The 19331-nt window shown below is 42.8% G+C and overlaps 1 protein-coding gene across 1 annotated transcript; it reads right to left on the reverse strand.

Annotated features, from left to right (window-relative positions):
- Positions 1-9139: 9139 nt before the first annotated feature.
- On the reverse strand, positions 9140-16392 carry krt97 (keratin 97). The gene is made up of 8 exons (XM_084317863.1): positions 15743-16392; positions 15531-15613; positions 15090-15246; positions 13204-13368; positions 12915-13040; positions 11651-11874; positions 10923-10978; positions 9140-9483 (listed from the first exon to the last, which is right to left on the reverse strand). Exons 1-8 carry the CDS (start codon positions 16226-16228, stop codon positions 9389-9391), a joined length of 1392 nt encoding a protein of 463 aa, XP_084173989.1. The 5' UTR covers positions 16229-16392; the 3' UTR covers positions 9140-9388.
- Positions 16393-19331: the final 2939 nt, after the last annotated feature.

Consider the following 19331-nt stretch of genomic DNA (forward strand, 5'->3'; position numbering starts at 1 on the left):
TACATGTTCAGACATGTTCAGACAAGCCCAGAGCGGGCGCATTGATTCTGTACAGGTGAACAGGCTGAGCCCTATAGGGACCAGATTGAGTATATTGTGTAGACGGTGCAAGCAGCAGCGGCGGCAGTAGCATTACAGGAAAACTAGCAGAGCGAGAGTGTAAGACGTCCAGTACAGTTGTACACAGACCGATAGCGGTGTATCGTTACAGAGAGCTAATGGCTACTTAGATACAACTATAATATTGTCGAGCCATTATTGGCGCAGTATAGTGACTTGTGTAAGCGAAGTAACGTGGAGAGACTTATAGTTAAACCCATCGACGTTTGGATATAACTACTCATTGGAGACCGTCTGCGGGTTAGTTTCACGTACAAACGAAGCTAACTAGCTACCATCTATGTCAACGGGCTTTTGGATTAATAGCTATTAACCCTGCCATCGGGCGCTAGGATTACAAGGACCGGTTCCGTACGAGACCCCTTCTTCCAGCGGCGACAGGATTATCCGACCGGTCTACAGTTCCTCCGGAGCAGGAGCTCTAGAGAGAAACCATCGTCTCCAGCCACCATTTGCTTTTCCCTGTATCGCCTCGTTTCGTCTCAATCCCTTCAGAGCTCCGGTCGAGTATCCGTAGTCTAGGAACTATTCGTTACCGCCTGACTTTGTTGCACTGACATTCTATTATTAAAGGAGAACCGTAATGAATAATATGTATGTTGCTATGACTATTAAAATGCTGTTAACTTGGTATCCCTGTCCCCGCGCAGTCAATTGAGTGTCCGCCATTTTGTCTAACTGTACTGTCTGGCTATTAATATTCTTTAGCAGTGGTTTAATCTAAACAATCTTTAATACAGTCAGGGTTGTGTAGCCCCTTAGCTACAATTGGTCCTTCGAGCCGGAGGGTATCAGTAATAATAATAATATTACTGATAATATGGCCAGCGGCGGACACTCTCCAATCGGCTCTCCCCCATTAGAGCGCCCTAGGCGCCAGCGTCAGCCCCCTCCCCACTTGGAGAACTACGCTGTAGATCTACCTCCTAGCTTATCTACGAGGACGTTAAGCAAGGATAACATTAGTAGCTCAAGTATGCCCAACCTTATCGACCTGTCAACCCCAGAGGTAGAGACCCAAGCTAGTTTAAGTGAAACTGACTTAGCTCACGGGGGGGGACAAGCGGGACATGACTTGACTATGCCCATAGAACACCGCGCCCCCGAGGTGGACCTCGGAGCGCATGAACCCATAGAACACCGCGCCCCAGAGACGGACCTCGGAGCGCAAGAAGGTAAAGAATGCGCCCCCGAGATGGACCTCGGAGCGCACCAGAGTAAAGAGCACCGCACCCCCGAGATGGACCTCGGAGCGCGGGAGAAGACAAAGTACAGCGCCCCCGAGATGGACCTCGGAGCGCGTAAGGAGACCAGGTCACCGCCAAGCCCTGCCAACTCCAAATCACCATCATCAGCGTCATCCCCAAGCGAGGCCGACCAGAGGCTAGCTCAAGTCCTGCCAGATCACATGTAGTTACTGCCACAGCGGACACTGGCGGTCGCTGTGCGGCGCATACAAGAAACTGACCCCCGCCGAAATAAATCAGTGGGGTAAGGCTAACAAGCAGGACGCCGCTTACTGCGAATCACTGCGCGAGGCCCACAAGCGAAGATTAGCTCTACAAAGCAACTCGGGAACAGAAGTGCTCCACATCGACCCAGCGAATCGTGGGAGCCCCAGAGTGCTCCTCAAGGTAGTACGAGTACTCCTCAGCCACGGGGACAAGGTACTCGACACCTACGCCGTCCTCGACGACGGGTCGGAGAAGACACTCCTCCTCGCCTCCGCCGTGACCCAGTTGGACCTGCGGGGACCAGAGGAGACCATGACCCTCCGTACCATTCGTCAAGATTTACAGACAATCAAAGGTGAAAACGTCTCGTTCACCATTGCAGCGATCGACCAGCCTGAGAAGCGGTACAGCATCAGCAAGGCGCTCATGAGCTACGACATAGGTTTGTCACACTACGATTACCCCATCCCACAGCTGAGGGAAAAGTACGACCACCTACGCCAACTGCCCATACCGCTCATCAGCGGAGCTACACCGACCCTACTCATTGGCTCCGACCACGCGGACCTCATTGTCCCAACCAAGGCGGCCCACATCGGACCCAAAGGATGCCCAGCCGCGGTTAAGACCCGACTGGGGTGGACACTCCAGAGCCCCCTCTTCGGACCTGCCAGCCGACCAACGTCCACACGCTGCCTTTACACCAAGGTGAGCGACACAGACAACACTCTCCTACAGCACGTTGAGAGGCTATGGACACTAGACGCGCTGCCATTCAAGACCGAACGCAAGATGGTTCGGTCCAAAGAGGACAAGTATGCCATCGCTCTACTAGATCAGAAGACTACGAGAGTCGAGGGCGACGGAGTGTTCAGATACGCAACCCCACTCTTGAGGCGGGACGGGATGCCCACTCTGCATGTGCCTAAGGGAGCGACGCACCACTGCCTACAGAGCGTACACTCGCCAGCCAGTACGACCCAATGGGATTTATCCTCCCCTACACCACCCGGGCGAAGATGCTGGTGAGGGAACTGTGGGCCAAGGAGCAGGGCTGGGAAGACCCCATACCCGAGCACCTAGCTACCACATGGAGAGAGTGGGAGGATGAACTTGTCTTACTCCACGAGGTGGCCATCCCGCGGAGTTACTTCCCCCCTACCGTGCGACTGGAGAAGTGTCAGACAGACCTGCACGTCTTCAGCGACGCCTCAGAAGTGGCGTACGGATCAGTGGCCTACCTGAGGGCTCAAGAAGAGGGAGTTCTGAACTCTAAGCCCCTCGGCTACGTTCCAAGCGACGTAGCTGACATCGAACCCATCACCCTAAACCACCTCTTGATGGGGCGGCCGGACCCTGCCCTTTCTCAGACGGTGTACAGACAGGGTTGAACGGACGAATGTGGAGACACAGCCAAGTACTGGCCGACCAGTCTTGGGCCCGCTTCCTCCTACACTACCTACCCTCCCTTCTAGCCCGTCAGAAATGGGTGAAAGACAGGGACAACCTAACCGTGGGGACCGTCGTGATGATAATAGACCAGTCACTACCCCGAGCTACGTGGCCAGCCGGCCGTGTGAGCAGAGTGATTAATGGTTCAGATGGGAAGGTCAGAGCGGCAGAAGTCATCGTCCAAGGGCGGACTTATACTAGACCAGTAGCCAAGTTGATAGAGCTTCCTGCGTTCCCTGACCCCCCTGACGACGACGATAACCCACCGACTTTGTAGATCACTTTCAACTCCCCATAGCACATTATGGAGAAATTGACTTGATCCTTAATATTAATCTGTGCCCCACATTTTATTTACTAATTAGGTGCGGACTAATTAGGGGGCGGCTGTTCTGAAGGTCCAGATTAACACTGAAAGTCTTCGTTTATTATTTTGTATAACTTATATATTGTTTATATATATAAGATATATATCTTTATCATCTGCTTGCCTAACAGTATCCTCCATTCACTCATGGTAGATCCCATTCTGAACGACTAGGCGCCCCCTAGACGTGTTTTCTATACATGTTCAGACATGTTCAGACAAGCCCAGAGCGGGCGCATTGATTCTGTACAGGTGAACAGGCTGAGCCCTATAGGGACCAGATCGAGTATATTGTGTAGACGGTGCAAGCAGCAGCGGCGGCAGTAGCATTACAGGAAAACTAGCAGAGCGAGAGTGTAAGACGTCCAGTACAGTTGTACACAGACCGATAGCGGTGTATCGTTACAGAGAGCTAATGGCTACTTAGATACAACTATAATATTGTCGAGCCATTATTGGCGCAGTATAGTGACTTGTGTAAGCGAAGTAACGTGGAGAGACTTATAGTTAAACCCATCGACGTTTGGATATAACTACTCATTGGAGACCGTCTGCGGGTTAGTTTCACGTACAAACGAAGCTAACTAGCTACCATCTATGCCAACGGGCTTTTGGATTAATAGCTATTAACCCTGCCATCGGGCGCTAGGATTACAAGGACCGGTTCCGTACGAGACCCCTTCTTCCAGCGGCGACAGGATTATCCGACCGGTCTACAGTTCCTCCGGAGCAGGAGCTCTAGAGAGAAACCATCTTCTCCAGCCACCATTTGCTTTTCCCTGTATCGCCTCGTTTCGTCTCAATCCCTTCAGAGCTCCGGTCGAGTATCCGTAGTCTAGGAACTATTCGTTACCGCCTGACTTTGTTGCACTGACATTCTATTATTAAAGGAGAACCGTAATGAATAATATGTATGTTGCTATGACTATTAAAATGCTGTTAACTTGGTATCCCTGTCCCGCGCAGTCAATTGAGTGTCCGCCATTTTGTCTAACTGTACTGTCTGGCTATTAATATTCTTTAGCAGTGGTTTAATCTAAACAATCTTTAATACAGTCAGGGTTGTGTAGCCCCTTAGCTACAATGACACTGGAGCTCTTTGTAACCATAAGAGGTGTAAGACACTGGAGCTCTTTGTACATAAGAGATGTATGACACTGGAGCTCTTTGTAACCATAAGAGGTGTATGATGACACTGGAGCTCTTTGTACATAAGAGGTGTATGACACTGGAGCTCTTTGTACAGATTGGGAATTAAATGTACTTTGTCTGAAAAAACAGCACTTAGCTTTAATAAGGTAATAAAATAGGAAAACGGGAACAGACCTTTTTAAATAAACCCAGTACTGCTGGAATACTCTAGCTGACCAACAATCAACTTTTCTTTTTTGGAAGCTATGCACAGGACCCAGTCGTATTGCTTTAACCCTATGAGGCCCTCGGTTGCAAAATTACAACATCACTTTTAGCTTTTAGCTATTTAAAAAAAAATTATAATCTACATTTGTATTGTTATAGTCAATGCGTCCTGTTGCTGTTGTTCAGCCTCACAATGCTATTGGATAGTAAATGTGTTTATAGGTCCCACCCTCTGGCCTCTGAAGTTGCTAATGTATTTATTATTTGGGCCTCACATGGTTCAGTATAACAGTATGATTGTACAACACAGTGAGTGTGTTTTCTGTAGTGACGAGTTCCTAGATCACTGCTACTTCTCAGACATATCTAACTCTGACAAGGAGGTTACATTTTTGCCCATCTGTGTGCACATTCATGACCCCAAAAGAGAGAAGCCTATTGACTTTGTTAACCCCCATGACCCTTCGTCTAGCGCCACCATCAGGCCAAACTTTCCATTTTCAATTGAGTGTATCTCCTCACCCATTAGTCTTAAGGGAACAGAATTTGCTGTGAATATTCATATGTATAATGAAGAAACCTGTTGATTTGGTGACCCTGTGACCAGAATATATAACATACATTCTTTCTGATGTATTGAATAACCCACACAAAGAAATATCTGGTGGTCCATATTTATTCACATAATCTTACATATCTGACACTTTCTTTTGTTTTATTTTACTGCAATGGAGTAGGCTATATTTTGTTTAGGTTATTTTACTATCACTGTAACACTTACAATAAGGGTACATTAATTAACATGAGTTAATACACTAATAATAAGCATTACTTAACAGTTAACTAATATCTCTAGTAGTCATTTACTAATGGTGTACATGTTAACTAAGTTATTCATTTAGTTTATAATAATACAATGGCCTCCATCTATTTACGCATGGAGGAATGCCATATTGAGGAATCCTCTGCCTCAACTACATGTGATATTGTTAAGTCCATGACGTGCCTGATATCAGAGGTGTTAGTTCGGCAGCAGTAGCAGTTGACACATAGCTTACAACAGGATTGGTTGGTCAGTGAGAAAATACACATTTCATCCGCTCTTCCATGGCCCTACAGCCTGACATGCCAGACCCATGGAATGCTAAGCTTTTCCCCTACATTTGTGACTTTCATCCAAGTTTTTTTTTCAAAATGTATGACTTTAATCTCAGAGAATATCCAAGGCTTTTCCTCGTAAATCTAAACTTTCATCTAAAAAATTGTTTACCTACAATGGCACTAATATGCTGTTATACTAATATGCAGTTGGTTTGGTCTATCAATGATCTAAATTACATATTTGAAGATGTTAGTCCCCAGACTCCAAATTCCAATATGGCATATTTCATCCAGGTCCTGTGTTGTCCATGAGTAGACGCATCTCTGGATATCAGTGACTCGTGTACAAAATAGACCTCGCCCCTCATATGTACAGTATGTACACACAGGGCCGGCTCTAGCTTTTTGGGGGCCCTATGCAAAATGTTGTTTGGGGGCCCCTATTTTGTGAAACTATGGTGGGGGGATTCGAAACCCTTTGAGGTGGGCATGCATTTAACATTTAAATGCATCAATCTGGTGCACTTTAAAATTCTGACTTACAATATTGAAATTTAAATGGAACTATTTAAGATAAAGTTAAAGTAAAATAAAGTTTGAAAATGCAACTACATTTTTGTCAGTAAGCTACTTATGTAATATTTTTTTTATAAAGAAACGCCCACTTGCGGTCATAAGCAGTAGCCTATTATCGGTTACATTTCTTAAGCTGATGATTTGTTATATCCCTGGCCTACAGGATATATATATATATAGTATACAGCAGGGGTCAGCAACCTTTTTGACATGGAGTGCCTGTTTGAAATATAGTTGTAACTAGTGTGCCTCAACAATATTCCATGCATCGTAATTATTTTTTCTCATAATCAGGTATTTTTAATGATAATTTTTACATTATTACATCATTATTGTTATTGTCATTATTAACAATATTATTATGATGGTTGTATCAACCCTAAATCTGAGTTGGGGGGGGGGGGGAATGCAATGCAGACAAACAGCTGCATACAGTGCAACCATTTCACTCACATTTGCCCATTCATTTTTGGACACATCACACACCATCGGTGTGTGTACTGTACGTGTGCTGTCATAGCTCCACCTACAGGCCTAATGGAGAACACCAGGAGAACACCAGGATGTGAATGGAGGGTGAATGTGAGGTATATCGTGTAAATAAGTTTTGATTGATCGCAAGACTACACTGTAAAAAAATATATAATAATAAGTTACCTGAACTTAAAAATATTGAGTTCAGTTACTGTGCATTAATGTTTTCAGTTTTCAATCCATAATAAGTTAACAGAAAAATAAGTACACAACCACATTATTTCAACCTAATAAAACTATGTTTATTGTCATTGTTTTAAGAACACAAGTTGACTTGGTAATACTCACATTTTGAGTAAAAAAAATTGCTTTTAACATGTGCAATGTTCAATGAAATAGAAAAATAAATAATACAATTTGTTGATTAATCCCACTGGTCACAATGGTGACCGTAATAATGTTTTTGTTATAAGGCTCTGCAAATGTTACTGAATGATGTAGCAATGTATTTCCAGCTAAATTGAAATAATAAACAAATAAAGGGTCTCAATTAAATATGTGGTAGTAAAAAGAACCTGTGGGAGGATTTCAACAAGATAAATGCGACAACAGTGCAAAATATTTCACTATAATATTTCAAAGCAAAAAACAAACAAAAAAAAATATTATATTTTTAAATTTTTTTATTTAATTTGTTATGCCTGTGCCTATGAAAATGCCCCAGCGTGCCTATGCAGGCACATGTGCCTAGGGTTGCCTACCCCTGGTATACAGTGTATTGAGAACAATTTATATATCTATTTTTTTATGGCAGTTTAGGGGGCCCCCTGGTGGCTTTGGGGGCCCTATGCAACCGCATAGTCCGCATAATAAGAAACAGCCCTGTGTACACACGCCGAAGATATTGATACACATACACTCATACAGTAACTCACACCTAGGGTTGGGGAGTAATGTATTACAAAGAAAATAGTGACTAATCAATTGTAGTTAAAGGTGGGATGGGCAATTTCTGAGAAATAAGCGTGTAATTACATATCCAGCAGAAATAGAGCGAGCTCTGCATAATTTCTCAAGCCCATGGATGTGCAACAAAGGTTTTCCACAGAGGCATCAGCAGCTTTAAACTGGATTTTTCAAAAACAAAATATATATACAGTATATACATTTCCAACCCCGGGAACACTACTTGGCAGGTCAAAAAGAATCTGATTGGTTGTTAAGATTCAGGCCTTGTAATATCATATAATTGATTGACACCAATATTATACTGTACTTACTTATTTTATGCCTATTCTTATGTCTGCACGTTCTATGTGGCACTACTTTTATTCTCTTTTATACCTATTCTTATGTCTGCACTTTATGCATTGTTTTTATTCTGTCAACTGTATGCTAATTGTATGCCTATGTTCATTTTACGCTATTTGCTGTGGGGCACTCTGGGCTGTGGTCCATGTGTGAAGGGTGCTATATAGATAGTTATTATTATTATATTGTAAAAATAAAAATAAAAACATTTATGCATTGAAATGTCTGTAAGTCTCGACGACATTGAAAATGAGGGTGACCTCAATTGTCCTTTTCGAGAATAAATAAAGGTTTGAATTATGCATTTCTTGAAATAAATCAAGGTATTATGATGGCCAAAGCCTCGATTAATGAATGTGTATTAATACTATAATATGAATACCCAAACAGTTACTTGAATATTGAGTAAAAGAGAGCTGGGCCAGAGTTTACTGTTCTGTCAGTGAGATGGCTACAGTTCTCCCCTTTCTGGGTCAGGTTTCATACTAACTGCCATCTAGTGTGAAAATATATTCACATTCAGTCATTTAGCGGACACTTTTATCCAAAGCAACTTACAAGGTACACTGCAAGTGGCAGGTTGTAGAGCTAGCGATGCTGTACTGCATGTTACTCATAGCATCCTCATGGTGACGCCTTGTAGGTGATGTCCTATACAGCACCAGTACGACGCTATACACACTGCTCATTGGCCACGGCTGTCATTTAATGATAATTAATCAATTCGATTAAAATCATCTGCCGTTTGCCTACCAAGATGTCTGTGGTGCTGATGATGATGCAATGGAATACTATGAATAACTTGGACAAGATAGATGAAATACAAAATAATTTGGGCTATAAATTTCTGGTCTAAAATAGTGAATAAATAGACATATTTCAGGCGTGAGAAAGGATATTCAATACACACAACACTTTCATTGTTTAATTGTTTTTAATGATACTGTCATTTGAGATTGTTATATTGAAACATGGTCAAAATGGGCCAGGATGGCACAAACATTTGAGAAGTTCACCAAAAGGCCAAACTTAGATAACATGATATCCATAATGTTATCCACATGTGGATAACGCAGGAGTAGATGGCACCCGGTCAGTGTTTCAGCGTTAGAGATGTTATGGGAACTGAGTGAGAAGGTGCAGGGACAGATGGATCAAGGTCTGGGTTCCAGGCTCATTCGATGAGGTCCTCTTCCACCACGCTAGAAACAACCTTTCCATCAATAATCTCCTCCACCACCGTTCTCACTCTCTTGGTCACCTTGGGCTCTGTGGAGTTAAACATATCAATCAAAACACCACACTTTTAAAATTGTTTTGTTTATTTGAACAGCATTTTACATTTAAAGGAACACTCCAGCATTATCTGGGAAATACACTTATGTGCCACCTTGCCCAGAGTCAGATGAGAATATTGATATCAATTTATACTCTCTGGGGCTACTGGACACACACAGATGAAACCAATATCAACCATCTTGTCTGACTTTGGGGAAGATGGCAAATAAGTGTATTTTCCAAAATGTTCCTTTAAAGGGGAACTATCTTATAAATGACCTTTTCCAGTGTTTAGGGTCATTTTCTAGCTATGTGGACTTATAGTAATAGGATCTATGTCTCTAATTCTCGATTTGGCGCATTCTTCCAATTCTCATCTCACAATAATGTCTCTCCCTCAAGTGAGTCATCTGAAAATTAGCGTATTCGGGACGTCAGATGGTCCTCATTTGCATAATAACGCCCGCCCCCCTCTAGCTGCCAGCCGAGCGAGAGAGAGATAGACCCACGGTGGTGGACCAACTGGACCTCGGTGTCTGTATTCGACAAAACATGTCGGCGCGCGCGGACCAACTGGACCTCGGTGTCTGTATTCGACAGGCTTTTGTCCCAATCGGCGCACAAACTGGCCCTCTCTCGCGGACCAACTGGGTCGCGCAGGATAACTGGATAGGCTGTGTCCTGTATTAGCCAGGCTTTTGTCCCAAACGGCGCCTCATAGTCCACCACCGCGCTGCGCCACAGCCCAGGCTCCCTCTCCCGGGAGACACGCAGAGTGTTTACACAGTTCTTTTTCTCTCTCTCTCTCTCTCTCTCTCTCTCTATCTCTCTCGCTCTCTCGCTCTCTCCTTTTTTTCTTCCTCTCTTTTTGTCCCCTCTTCTTTTTAATGTGGAAGTTTTGAGCAATCGCTGGCTGCCTCTGTGGCTCGGTGGGAATGGCATTTTTAGAAGAATGTCTCATACTGTGGTTTTAACCCATTCCTGTGTCCCATCTCTCTCTCACTCACATACACACACACACACACACACACTCCAACACACTCTCTCTCTCTCTCTCTCTCTCTCTCTCTCTCTCTCTCTCTCTCTCAGACTGTGTGGACTGACTGTCACTCAAAGTGCTTATGGGCGGAGCCAGGCCATAACAGCCTGAAATCCAGAGGCTGAAAAATGATGGTTTTGAGTACTTGATTAGAAATATAAACCAATGCATTTTTTTGAAAAAAACCATACAGATGTCTTCAATAGACTCACAGGAATTGTGTAAAGTTGCCCAAATAGTGCTAGGAATAGTAAAATAGTTCCCCTTTAAGTCTTCCAATTCATTTATTAAAATCTATCATAATAAATGTCTGAATTGAGATAGCATAGATACAGTAAATACGTTCACACACAGATCTTCCAAAAGCTATCCAGTGGTAAAATGAACTTACTTCTGATTTCTTTCACGACTTCTTTCACGACCCTGATCTCTTGCACACTGTGTTTCCTGGAGAACAAAACACAGAGTTGATCTAAATACTGTACCATCCACCCTAACAGCTCCAGTATAAATCAGCAATACTGCTGATTACAACAACAACAACAACAACAACAACAGCAACAACAATAAAACCGCCATACACTAAATCTAGGGTCTAAGTAAGCCTCTGGACTTTGTGAATGAGATCAGTAGCTCTGTCCCCCGTCCACTTACCTCCCGCCGCTCTCCCCGTCCAACAGCCTCACAGGGTTCAGTATAACAGTATGATTGTACAACAACACAGTGAGTGTGTTTTCTGTAGTGACGTGTTCCTAGATCACCGCTACTGCTCAGACATCTCTAACTCTGACAAGGAGGTTACATTTTTGCCCGTCTGTGTGCACATTCATGACCCCAAAAGAGAGAAGCCTATTGACTTTGTTAACCCCCATGACGCGTCGTCTAGCGCCACCATCAGGCCAAACTTTCCATTTTCAATTGAGTGTATCGCCTCACCCATTAGTCTTAAGGGAACAGAATCTGCTGTGAATATTCATATATATAATTATGTTATATATTCATTCCTCCTACAGGAAGAAACCTGTTGATTTGGTGACCCAGTGACCATAAATCTAGGGTCTAGTAAGCCTCTGGACTTTGTGAATGAGATCAGTAGCGCTGTCCCCCCAGTCTACTTACCTCCCGCCGCTCTCCCCGTCCATCAGCCTCCTGTACTCTGCGATCTCCATCTCCAGTCGGGTCTTGATGTCCAGCAGCATCTTGTACTCGTTGGCCTGCCTCTCGATGTCCATCTTCATCTGGCCGAGCTCGCACTCCAGGCTGTTGACAATGGCTTGCATCTGGCTCAGCTGGAGGCTGTAGCGACAGTCCGTCTCATACAGGGTTCCCTCCAGGGCTGCTTTCTGCATAGGGGGGGGGGGGGGGGGGGGGGGTAGACAGAGGAGGAGGGTAAGCCTGACAGAAGACTGACTAAACTGCTTTTAGCATTGGCGACTAAACTATCGCCTTCGGGGCGCTGAACCTTTAGTGTAAGACATGACCAGTGGGATAGTTTGTGATGGTGCCTAGTGTTGTAGGACTCGAGTCCTGGACTGATTTTCAGGACTCGTGACTCGACTTGGACTTGAGCACTGATGACTCAGACTTGGACTTGGACTCGAGCACTGACTGCATTCGGACTCGGAAGATACAGACTCGGATTCGGACTTGTTAATTGGTAAATACAGATATTATATATATTTTTTGTAATAGGCCCTAATCGTTTGGCATTAGATATTGATGGCGAGTGCATTTGTTTGGCTATTGTGTCACAAAGTAAATAAACTCCCTTTGAAATGGTGACCGCTGTGTCATTTATGTTTAATGTAGACATTCTTTTATTTGTATGTCAGCTCTTTGACTGCCAGAGTGGATTGGACTCAACCTTGATGACTTGGACTCGGACTAGAGTAATGGGGACTCGACTCGGGCTCTTCTTTGGTGACTTGGACTTGGACTCGAACACTGGGGACTCGAGACTCGACTCGGACTCGAGATTTAGTGACTCGACTACAACACATGGTGCCTTCAACTAAATGTATTACTACGGTATTTTACTGGTGGTGTTTGTTTAGAGAGGACAGAACCATGTAAATGCCATAATTCCAGAGTGAATGTTTGTACAAGGTAAATCACACCTTCCGTGTAACCCACCAACCTGACGTGCAGTATGTCAAACACGAGACAGACAGTGGGTGTAAGGTCAGAGAGGAGACAGACAGCTCGGAATGTATTCTATTATGTCATGGTATGTAGCATGTTGTAGAGCGCCGGTAAAAGTTCATCCCATTTGGTCTTTGTCAAAGGAAGATCATTTAAAGTGTTGTGCACAAAAAGTATTGTCGCGTGGCAGCTGGTGATATACTGTACATGTGCATGCATGTGTATCTGTATATATATTTACCAGGCTGAGTTGAGACTGCAGCTCAATCTGCATGGCCTGCACGGTCCTCTTCAGCTCTGTGATCTCACTGTGTGAGGTCTGAAGGGTCTCGGTGCTGCTGGCCACGTGCTTGTTCATCTCATCAAACTGGAGAGGTCACATTAAGGTCATGCGAAGAAAACATCAGGGCTTCTCCGATATTCAATGAATAGCCGTGTTCAAATGAGTAATTGCCTGAATTCACAACATTTCTATCCGATAATAAGTTCACATTGCTTCAGATCAGACAGGTGGTTCTCATCCTCCTAACCTTGGCCTGGTACCAGACGTCCATGTCGCGGCGGTTCTTGTCGGTGATGGCCTCGTACTGAGATCGGATCTCATCAATGCTGGCAGTCAGGTCCGCCTGGGGCTTAGCATCCACCTCCACATTCACAGAGTTGGTGCCCATGTTGGCGCGAATCGCAGCAAGCTCCTGGAGGAGGGAGAGAGAGAGAGAGAGAGAGAGAGAGAGAGAGAGAGAGAGAGAGAGAGAGAGAGAGTCAAAGTTCAGGTTAGGTTAAAGGTCAATCTGAGGTACAGTCATATGCTTTCAGATGTATGCGTCTATGTCAGATGTCTTTCATAATGAGGTATTATCTGATGGTTCAACATATGGTTCCTGTATAATAATGAGATCAGGACATCCTGTACAGCAGTGCCGTGAGTAAATAGATTACTGCGGATGATTGTTGATGGCTTTTCAGCCATGATCTCCAGTGTAATGTTATTGTATAGTGCCACAGTATAGTGCCACTGCTGACAACTTTCAAGGTACATAACCTCAAGGGATAGCAGAGGGTGAAAACAAGTTCTGCTCGATGCTCTTATATGCATAATGAATGTCTCAGCAAAAGATAATTGATCTTTGCATACAATTATCATGTTTGTCTCAACTCCTCCAATTTATTTCACGTCACAAATAGATCAATACAGTTCGTATTACGTTTTCAAATGTAGCCAAGAGTAAAGACCCTAACCCTATCGAAACAGCAGTCAAAGTGTATATTTTCAGCACTACGTTTGTTTACCAATGATTTAAGTGTTATTAGCGACAGGAAGCCGTCATGAAATCGTTGTAGTCCTAAGAAAGAGGAGACCCAGGGCTTTCAATGGACGTCTAAATGTCATAAAACTACACTACCCAGCTCACACCAGCCGCATATAAACGTAGTCCGACCATTTTTCTTTTACAGATATTGACGTGAAAATCGTGTTTATATCTCACGGGTCGAACAAACCTCAACGTTATTGGCATGAAATACAACGTATATTGTTTATTTACCTTTCTGTGAACGTCTAGGAGGTGGAAGGTGCTAAATGAGCTCAGTGGCAATTTCTCACTTTTGGTCAATGTGAGCATGGTGTTATTGACCGTCAAAGATGGTTATATTCTCCTTTGGTTCATTACAATTTACTCAAGCATAGTAACAGACACAATATTTCCCTAGATACCAAAAACATGCAAATGGGCCTTGTAGAAGTGGAGCAATATTCCATTTACTTGGGTAGGTATGTACTTTTAGGCGAATTTTCTGAAAATATGGCTATAGGGCTTAAGAGGTTAAACTGATAGAAACCACACCAGTGATACATCTAGCCATGCAGGGAGCATGAGTCCTGCTTCATAAAAATGTAAATGTTAAAAAAGAAATCCCTTCACAATGTGTTTTTCAAAGGAGAAAACAGATAACCAAAAATACTTTAAAGGTAGAATCTGTAATGCCATCAAATGGCTCTTTGCTTACATTCTTTGTTTGATTGATTGATTGATAACTTTATTAACAGATTGCAGAATGGGTACAATACAGTACAGCTAAATACACACAATTGTTAAGGGGATGCAGACCAGAGAAAGACTTTCGTCTTGTTTACATCAGGGTCCCCCATTTTCAATTCATCAGGTTTTGGTCTGATGTGTGGGTTATAGGGATAGGGGCTGGGTTGCTATTGCTGGCCACACCCCAGGGCAGGCCCTGCCAAGAGAGGTCTGGAAAGATCCACACTATAATTCTTTGTTTGACGACATTACAGATTCTACCTTTAAGAAGCTTCCAGAATGGGAGAAATGTCCTTTGGGCTCACAGAAGAAAACAGCAACAGTGTGATGCCATTTTGACACATTATTTTAATAACCCATCACTAAGGGACACCCACCTCTTCATGGTTCCTCTTCAGGTAGACCAGCTCCTCCTTCAGGCCCTCAATCTGCATCTCCAGGTCAGTCCGGGCCATGGTCAGTTCATCCAGAACCTTCCGAAGACCTGCAAGGTCTGCTTCGACAGACATGCGCATTGACATCTCATTCTCATATCTGTCATGTGGGGAAATTAAGACGAAAGTTCATGTTACTCTATCTGCTGAATCTCTGTTGATACGAACAATAAATAATAAGGAGGAAAAACCAGTTCCCCCAGTTTTATCACTCAGTTGACCGCTGTGTGTTTCCCCCACAACCCCTGAGATAATAGTGTAGTTCTGAGTTTATAATAAAATATCAAATATAATAAAATAATAATAATGTTATTACATTAAGGTAATCCAATAAGTTTTTTCTAACTGCATTTCTAAACCGACATAATTTGGCGTTCATCTTACTTGAGTCTGAAGTCCTCTGTGGCCAGCTTGGCGTTGTCGATCTGCAGAAGGATCCTCGCATTGCCCAGTGTGGCAGCATTGATCTGAAAAAATAACAGATAATATGTTCTCTCACCAACATCTCCAGCAACAACGTCATGAGGATGTCCATCTATTCTGCACACACTCTCGCTATATGTCAGCAGCATTTCAATGACTATTTGTTTGCTCACCTTTCCGCGGATCTCGGCGATAATTGCCAGAAACTTGCTGTAGTCCCTGGTAACGAGCCCCGTTGATTGCTTATCATACCACTCGCGGATTTGACGCTCGAGTTGGGCATTAATCGTCTCCAGAGAGCGCACCTTCTCCAGGTAGTTGGATAAACGGTCATTGAGGTTCTGCATGGTGGCTTTCTCATTGACTCCGAGTCCGACACCACTGCCTCCCCCTCCGGACATGGCAAAGCCGCCGCCTCCGAACCCACCACCTCCGAACCCACTACCACCGGACAGGCCAAAGCCGCTGCTGGAGCCTCCTCCGAACCCACCGCCACCACCACCACCACCGGACAGGCCAAAGCTGCTGGAGGCATACGACATCTGGACGCCACGTCCCCCCGCCCCGCCATAGACACTTTGTGCTCGGCGACCGCCGCCGTACTGTCCTCCGGATACTGAGGAGATACCGTAGCTGCGCTGCGATAAAGAGGAACTCATGGCGACAACAACTAAGGTGTTGATGAGTAGAACAGACGGTTGGATGTTGACCTACACCTACAGTATCAAACCCGCGAGTGGTACTATGAGTTTGGTGGTGCAAAACCAGAGTCAAAGTGGAAGGATTTATACACCTGGAAATGGGAGCGGCTGAGAGAAAATAAATTACAATAAGTGAAATTACAACCCTGAGTGACAGCTGTGCCCTCGTCATAGGCGTGGTGCTCGTGGGAGCTGGTTGATGTTTCAATCATTTGACCCACCTACACTTAAAATAATATCTGATGGCTGACAAGGCATATTTCTATTGGGTGTATTAATCAGAGGGAATATGGTACTGTTCCAAGTTCTCTTTGCATCGCATATCATGTCTTCAGAATTGGTTACTATAGTTTTGTATTTTTCATTCGTTTTTATTTTCATTTCGTTTTGCATTTTAGTTTTTAATTCAGTTTAGTTTCAATTCGATTCCAGAGTGGGTTTGCTAGTTCCAGGTTCGTTTTTATTGTTTTGGTTTCAGTCTTAGTTTTAGCCTTTACAAATTATTGTTTGACAGGGGCAAGATTGAAAAAGTATACATACTTCAACACGTCACTTTGTGAAGGCAATTGACTTACTGACTGTAGACCGTTGTTGTATGTTTTTATTTATTTATTATTAGTTTTGTACGTACACAATATAGTTACAGTTCGTTTTCGTTATTTTTTTATTACATGTTTTATATAAATATAATTATTAAAAAAATATATATAATGCAATTATAATAACAATTATATATATATATAATTATTATAATGATTTATAGTTATTTCAGCTTGTTTCAGCTAACATAACATGTTTTTCCTAGTTTTAGTTTTTAGTTTTAGTTATATATAATAACATTGCTTCAAAGCAGTAGTGGAGTTAGATTATGACAATTTACTGCTATTGCTTACTGTAGCTCTAGTCAGGTAAGGCTTAAGACCATTAGCACACTTAGTTCTATTTGACACACTGATCAACCTCATTATCAAAAAATGTGGCAATGATGTGCCACTGAGGAATTATTTAACTGAGGACTATAGCCTATGACTTTGCACATTTTTTGAAGAATGCTCTGTGGTGAGGTTAATGCCATTTGAGCAATAATGGCATAGGCCGTTATAGTACAGTGGAGAAGTAAAAACAAAAATAGAATAAAAATAGGCAGTGTAAATAATATAACAATATAATTAACTATTGCGGACATGCGCTGGGCAAGTAGGCATGCAAGGTCAAGGTGCAAGATGATGCCCTCTCAGTTATATTTGCCCTACAATAAATATAGTTACAATATATATATATATATATATATATATATATATATATATATATATATATATATATATATATATATATATATATATATATATATATATATAATCTAATAATGTAATATCTAATCTAATATATATAATCTAAAAATGCTAAATATATGCTCTGATGAAATAAGTATACGTTGTGAAAACAAGGGCTCCATAGGCATGTATAGGGTCCCCAGAATCAGAACCGATGTGAGAATCACCGTATTTGCCATATGTACAACATATCGGATAAGGGCCTACAGCAATCAGACCAGCTGAGTGATCAGGCCAAGAATCATGGAAGTTTGATGGTAACTCAATCATCATCAGTGGTACCAATTTTGTACTACCATGTTATAATCTAATTTAAACCATAAGGCTGATGATAATATAATGGTATTTCCATAATTTTTGGTCACTAATATCATGGTGGTAGTGACTGAAAAATAATGGAAATACCATAATACTTTTTGGAAATACCATGATGTCTTTATGGAAATACCATGATGCCTTTATGGAAATACCATGATGCCTTCATGGAAATACCATGATGCCTTTATGGAAATACCATAATACTTTCTTTTGGGAAATACCATGATGCCTTTATGGAAATACCATGATGCTTTCTTTTGGGAAATAGAGCAGATGTCACAGGACATCTGCTCTCTGATGTTGTACATGTCACAGGACATCTCCTATGATGTTTTTACACGTCACAGGATATCTGCTATGATGTTGTATATGTCACAGGACATCTACTGAATGGCGTTCGCACTTGCAAATAGGGCCAAATCAACTCTTTTGAGCAGCACCTATTCACATACATTTTTTTAAAAGAGTGGGATTTGTACATGGAACAATACAACAGGACCAGTCATCTATACTGGAACATGGCACAATTCCTATTTTAGTGAGCATGATCAACTGTTTTCCAAATCCAAAAACTAGAGTGCTACAGCTAGAATTTGTGACGTGATCAAGTATAAAGTCTGAAGCTGTTCCATTGACAACGAATTGTGAAACATGGTGACACCGAGAGCACCCAGGGGAATGTTATACGGGTTGTTATCTCCTTTTTCACAACTAAGAACACTACAATAGAATAAAACTCAATTGGGCATAACAACTAAAACTAACATTCTGTTGGTTCATAAAATCTGTCTCCCATTCATTGTGAGCGGAGCAGCTCCAGACTTACCTGATGACGTCACAGGCTTGAGTCTTACTTCTCTGGTTTATGGCTTTGGGAGAGAGAGTACTGTAGCTCATGTTTACAAATATTGATTGAATTTCCCTAAGCTACGGAAATAACATATTGGAATTCATTTGGGTGGTGTTCCCCTTTAACGCCATTGGTATCATCATCAATGACCAAAAGAAGCGACGCAGCCGGGTTTTGTTCACTGCCTACGGGGGGGGAAGAACGAGCATCAGCAGAAATCAGCCAGAACACGTAAATCCCTTTCATGTAGTTGCAATTATAGGGATTTAAGGTTTACAAGGAAGCCAGAGTTACTGACAACCCAATGTTTTACAATACACACCCTCACACATCCACACATGCTCGCGTCCACAAAACACAAGAAATCTGTGGCGATCTGGTGACTATTCACGCGGGCGATCTCCACAGAGTCTCCCTCCCATGTGTGCTCCCTCTATGTTAAATATAATCTGCACTGTTAAACTTGCTCCCGCTTTATCTATTGCAATCAACATTTCGATCAAAGGATCAGTGTGTGGATTCTATTCTTTTTCATGCTGATCTTTCGTTTTGTCCTGTA

Source organism: Notolepis coatsorum (genome assembly GCF_963971535.1).
Source record: "Notolepis coatsorum genome assembly, chromosome: 7".
Taxonomy (NCBI): Eukaryota; Metazoa; Chordata; class Actinopteri; order Aulopiformes; family Paralepididae; genus Notolepis; species Notolepis coatsorum.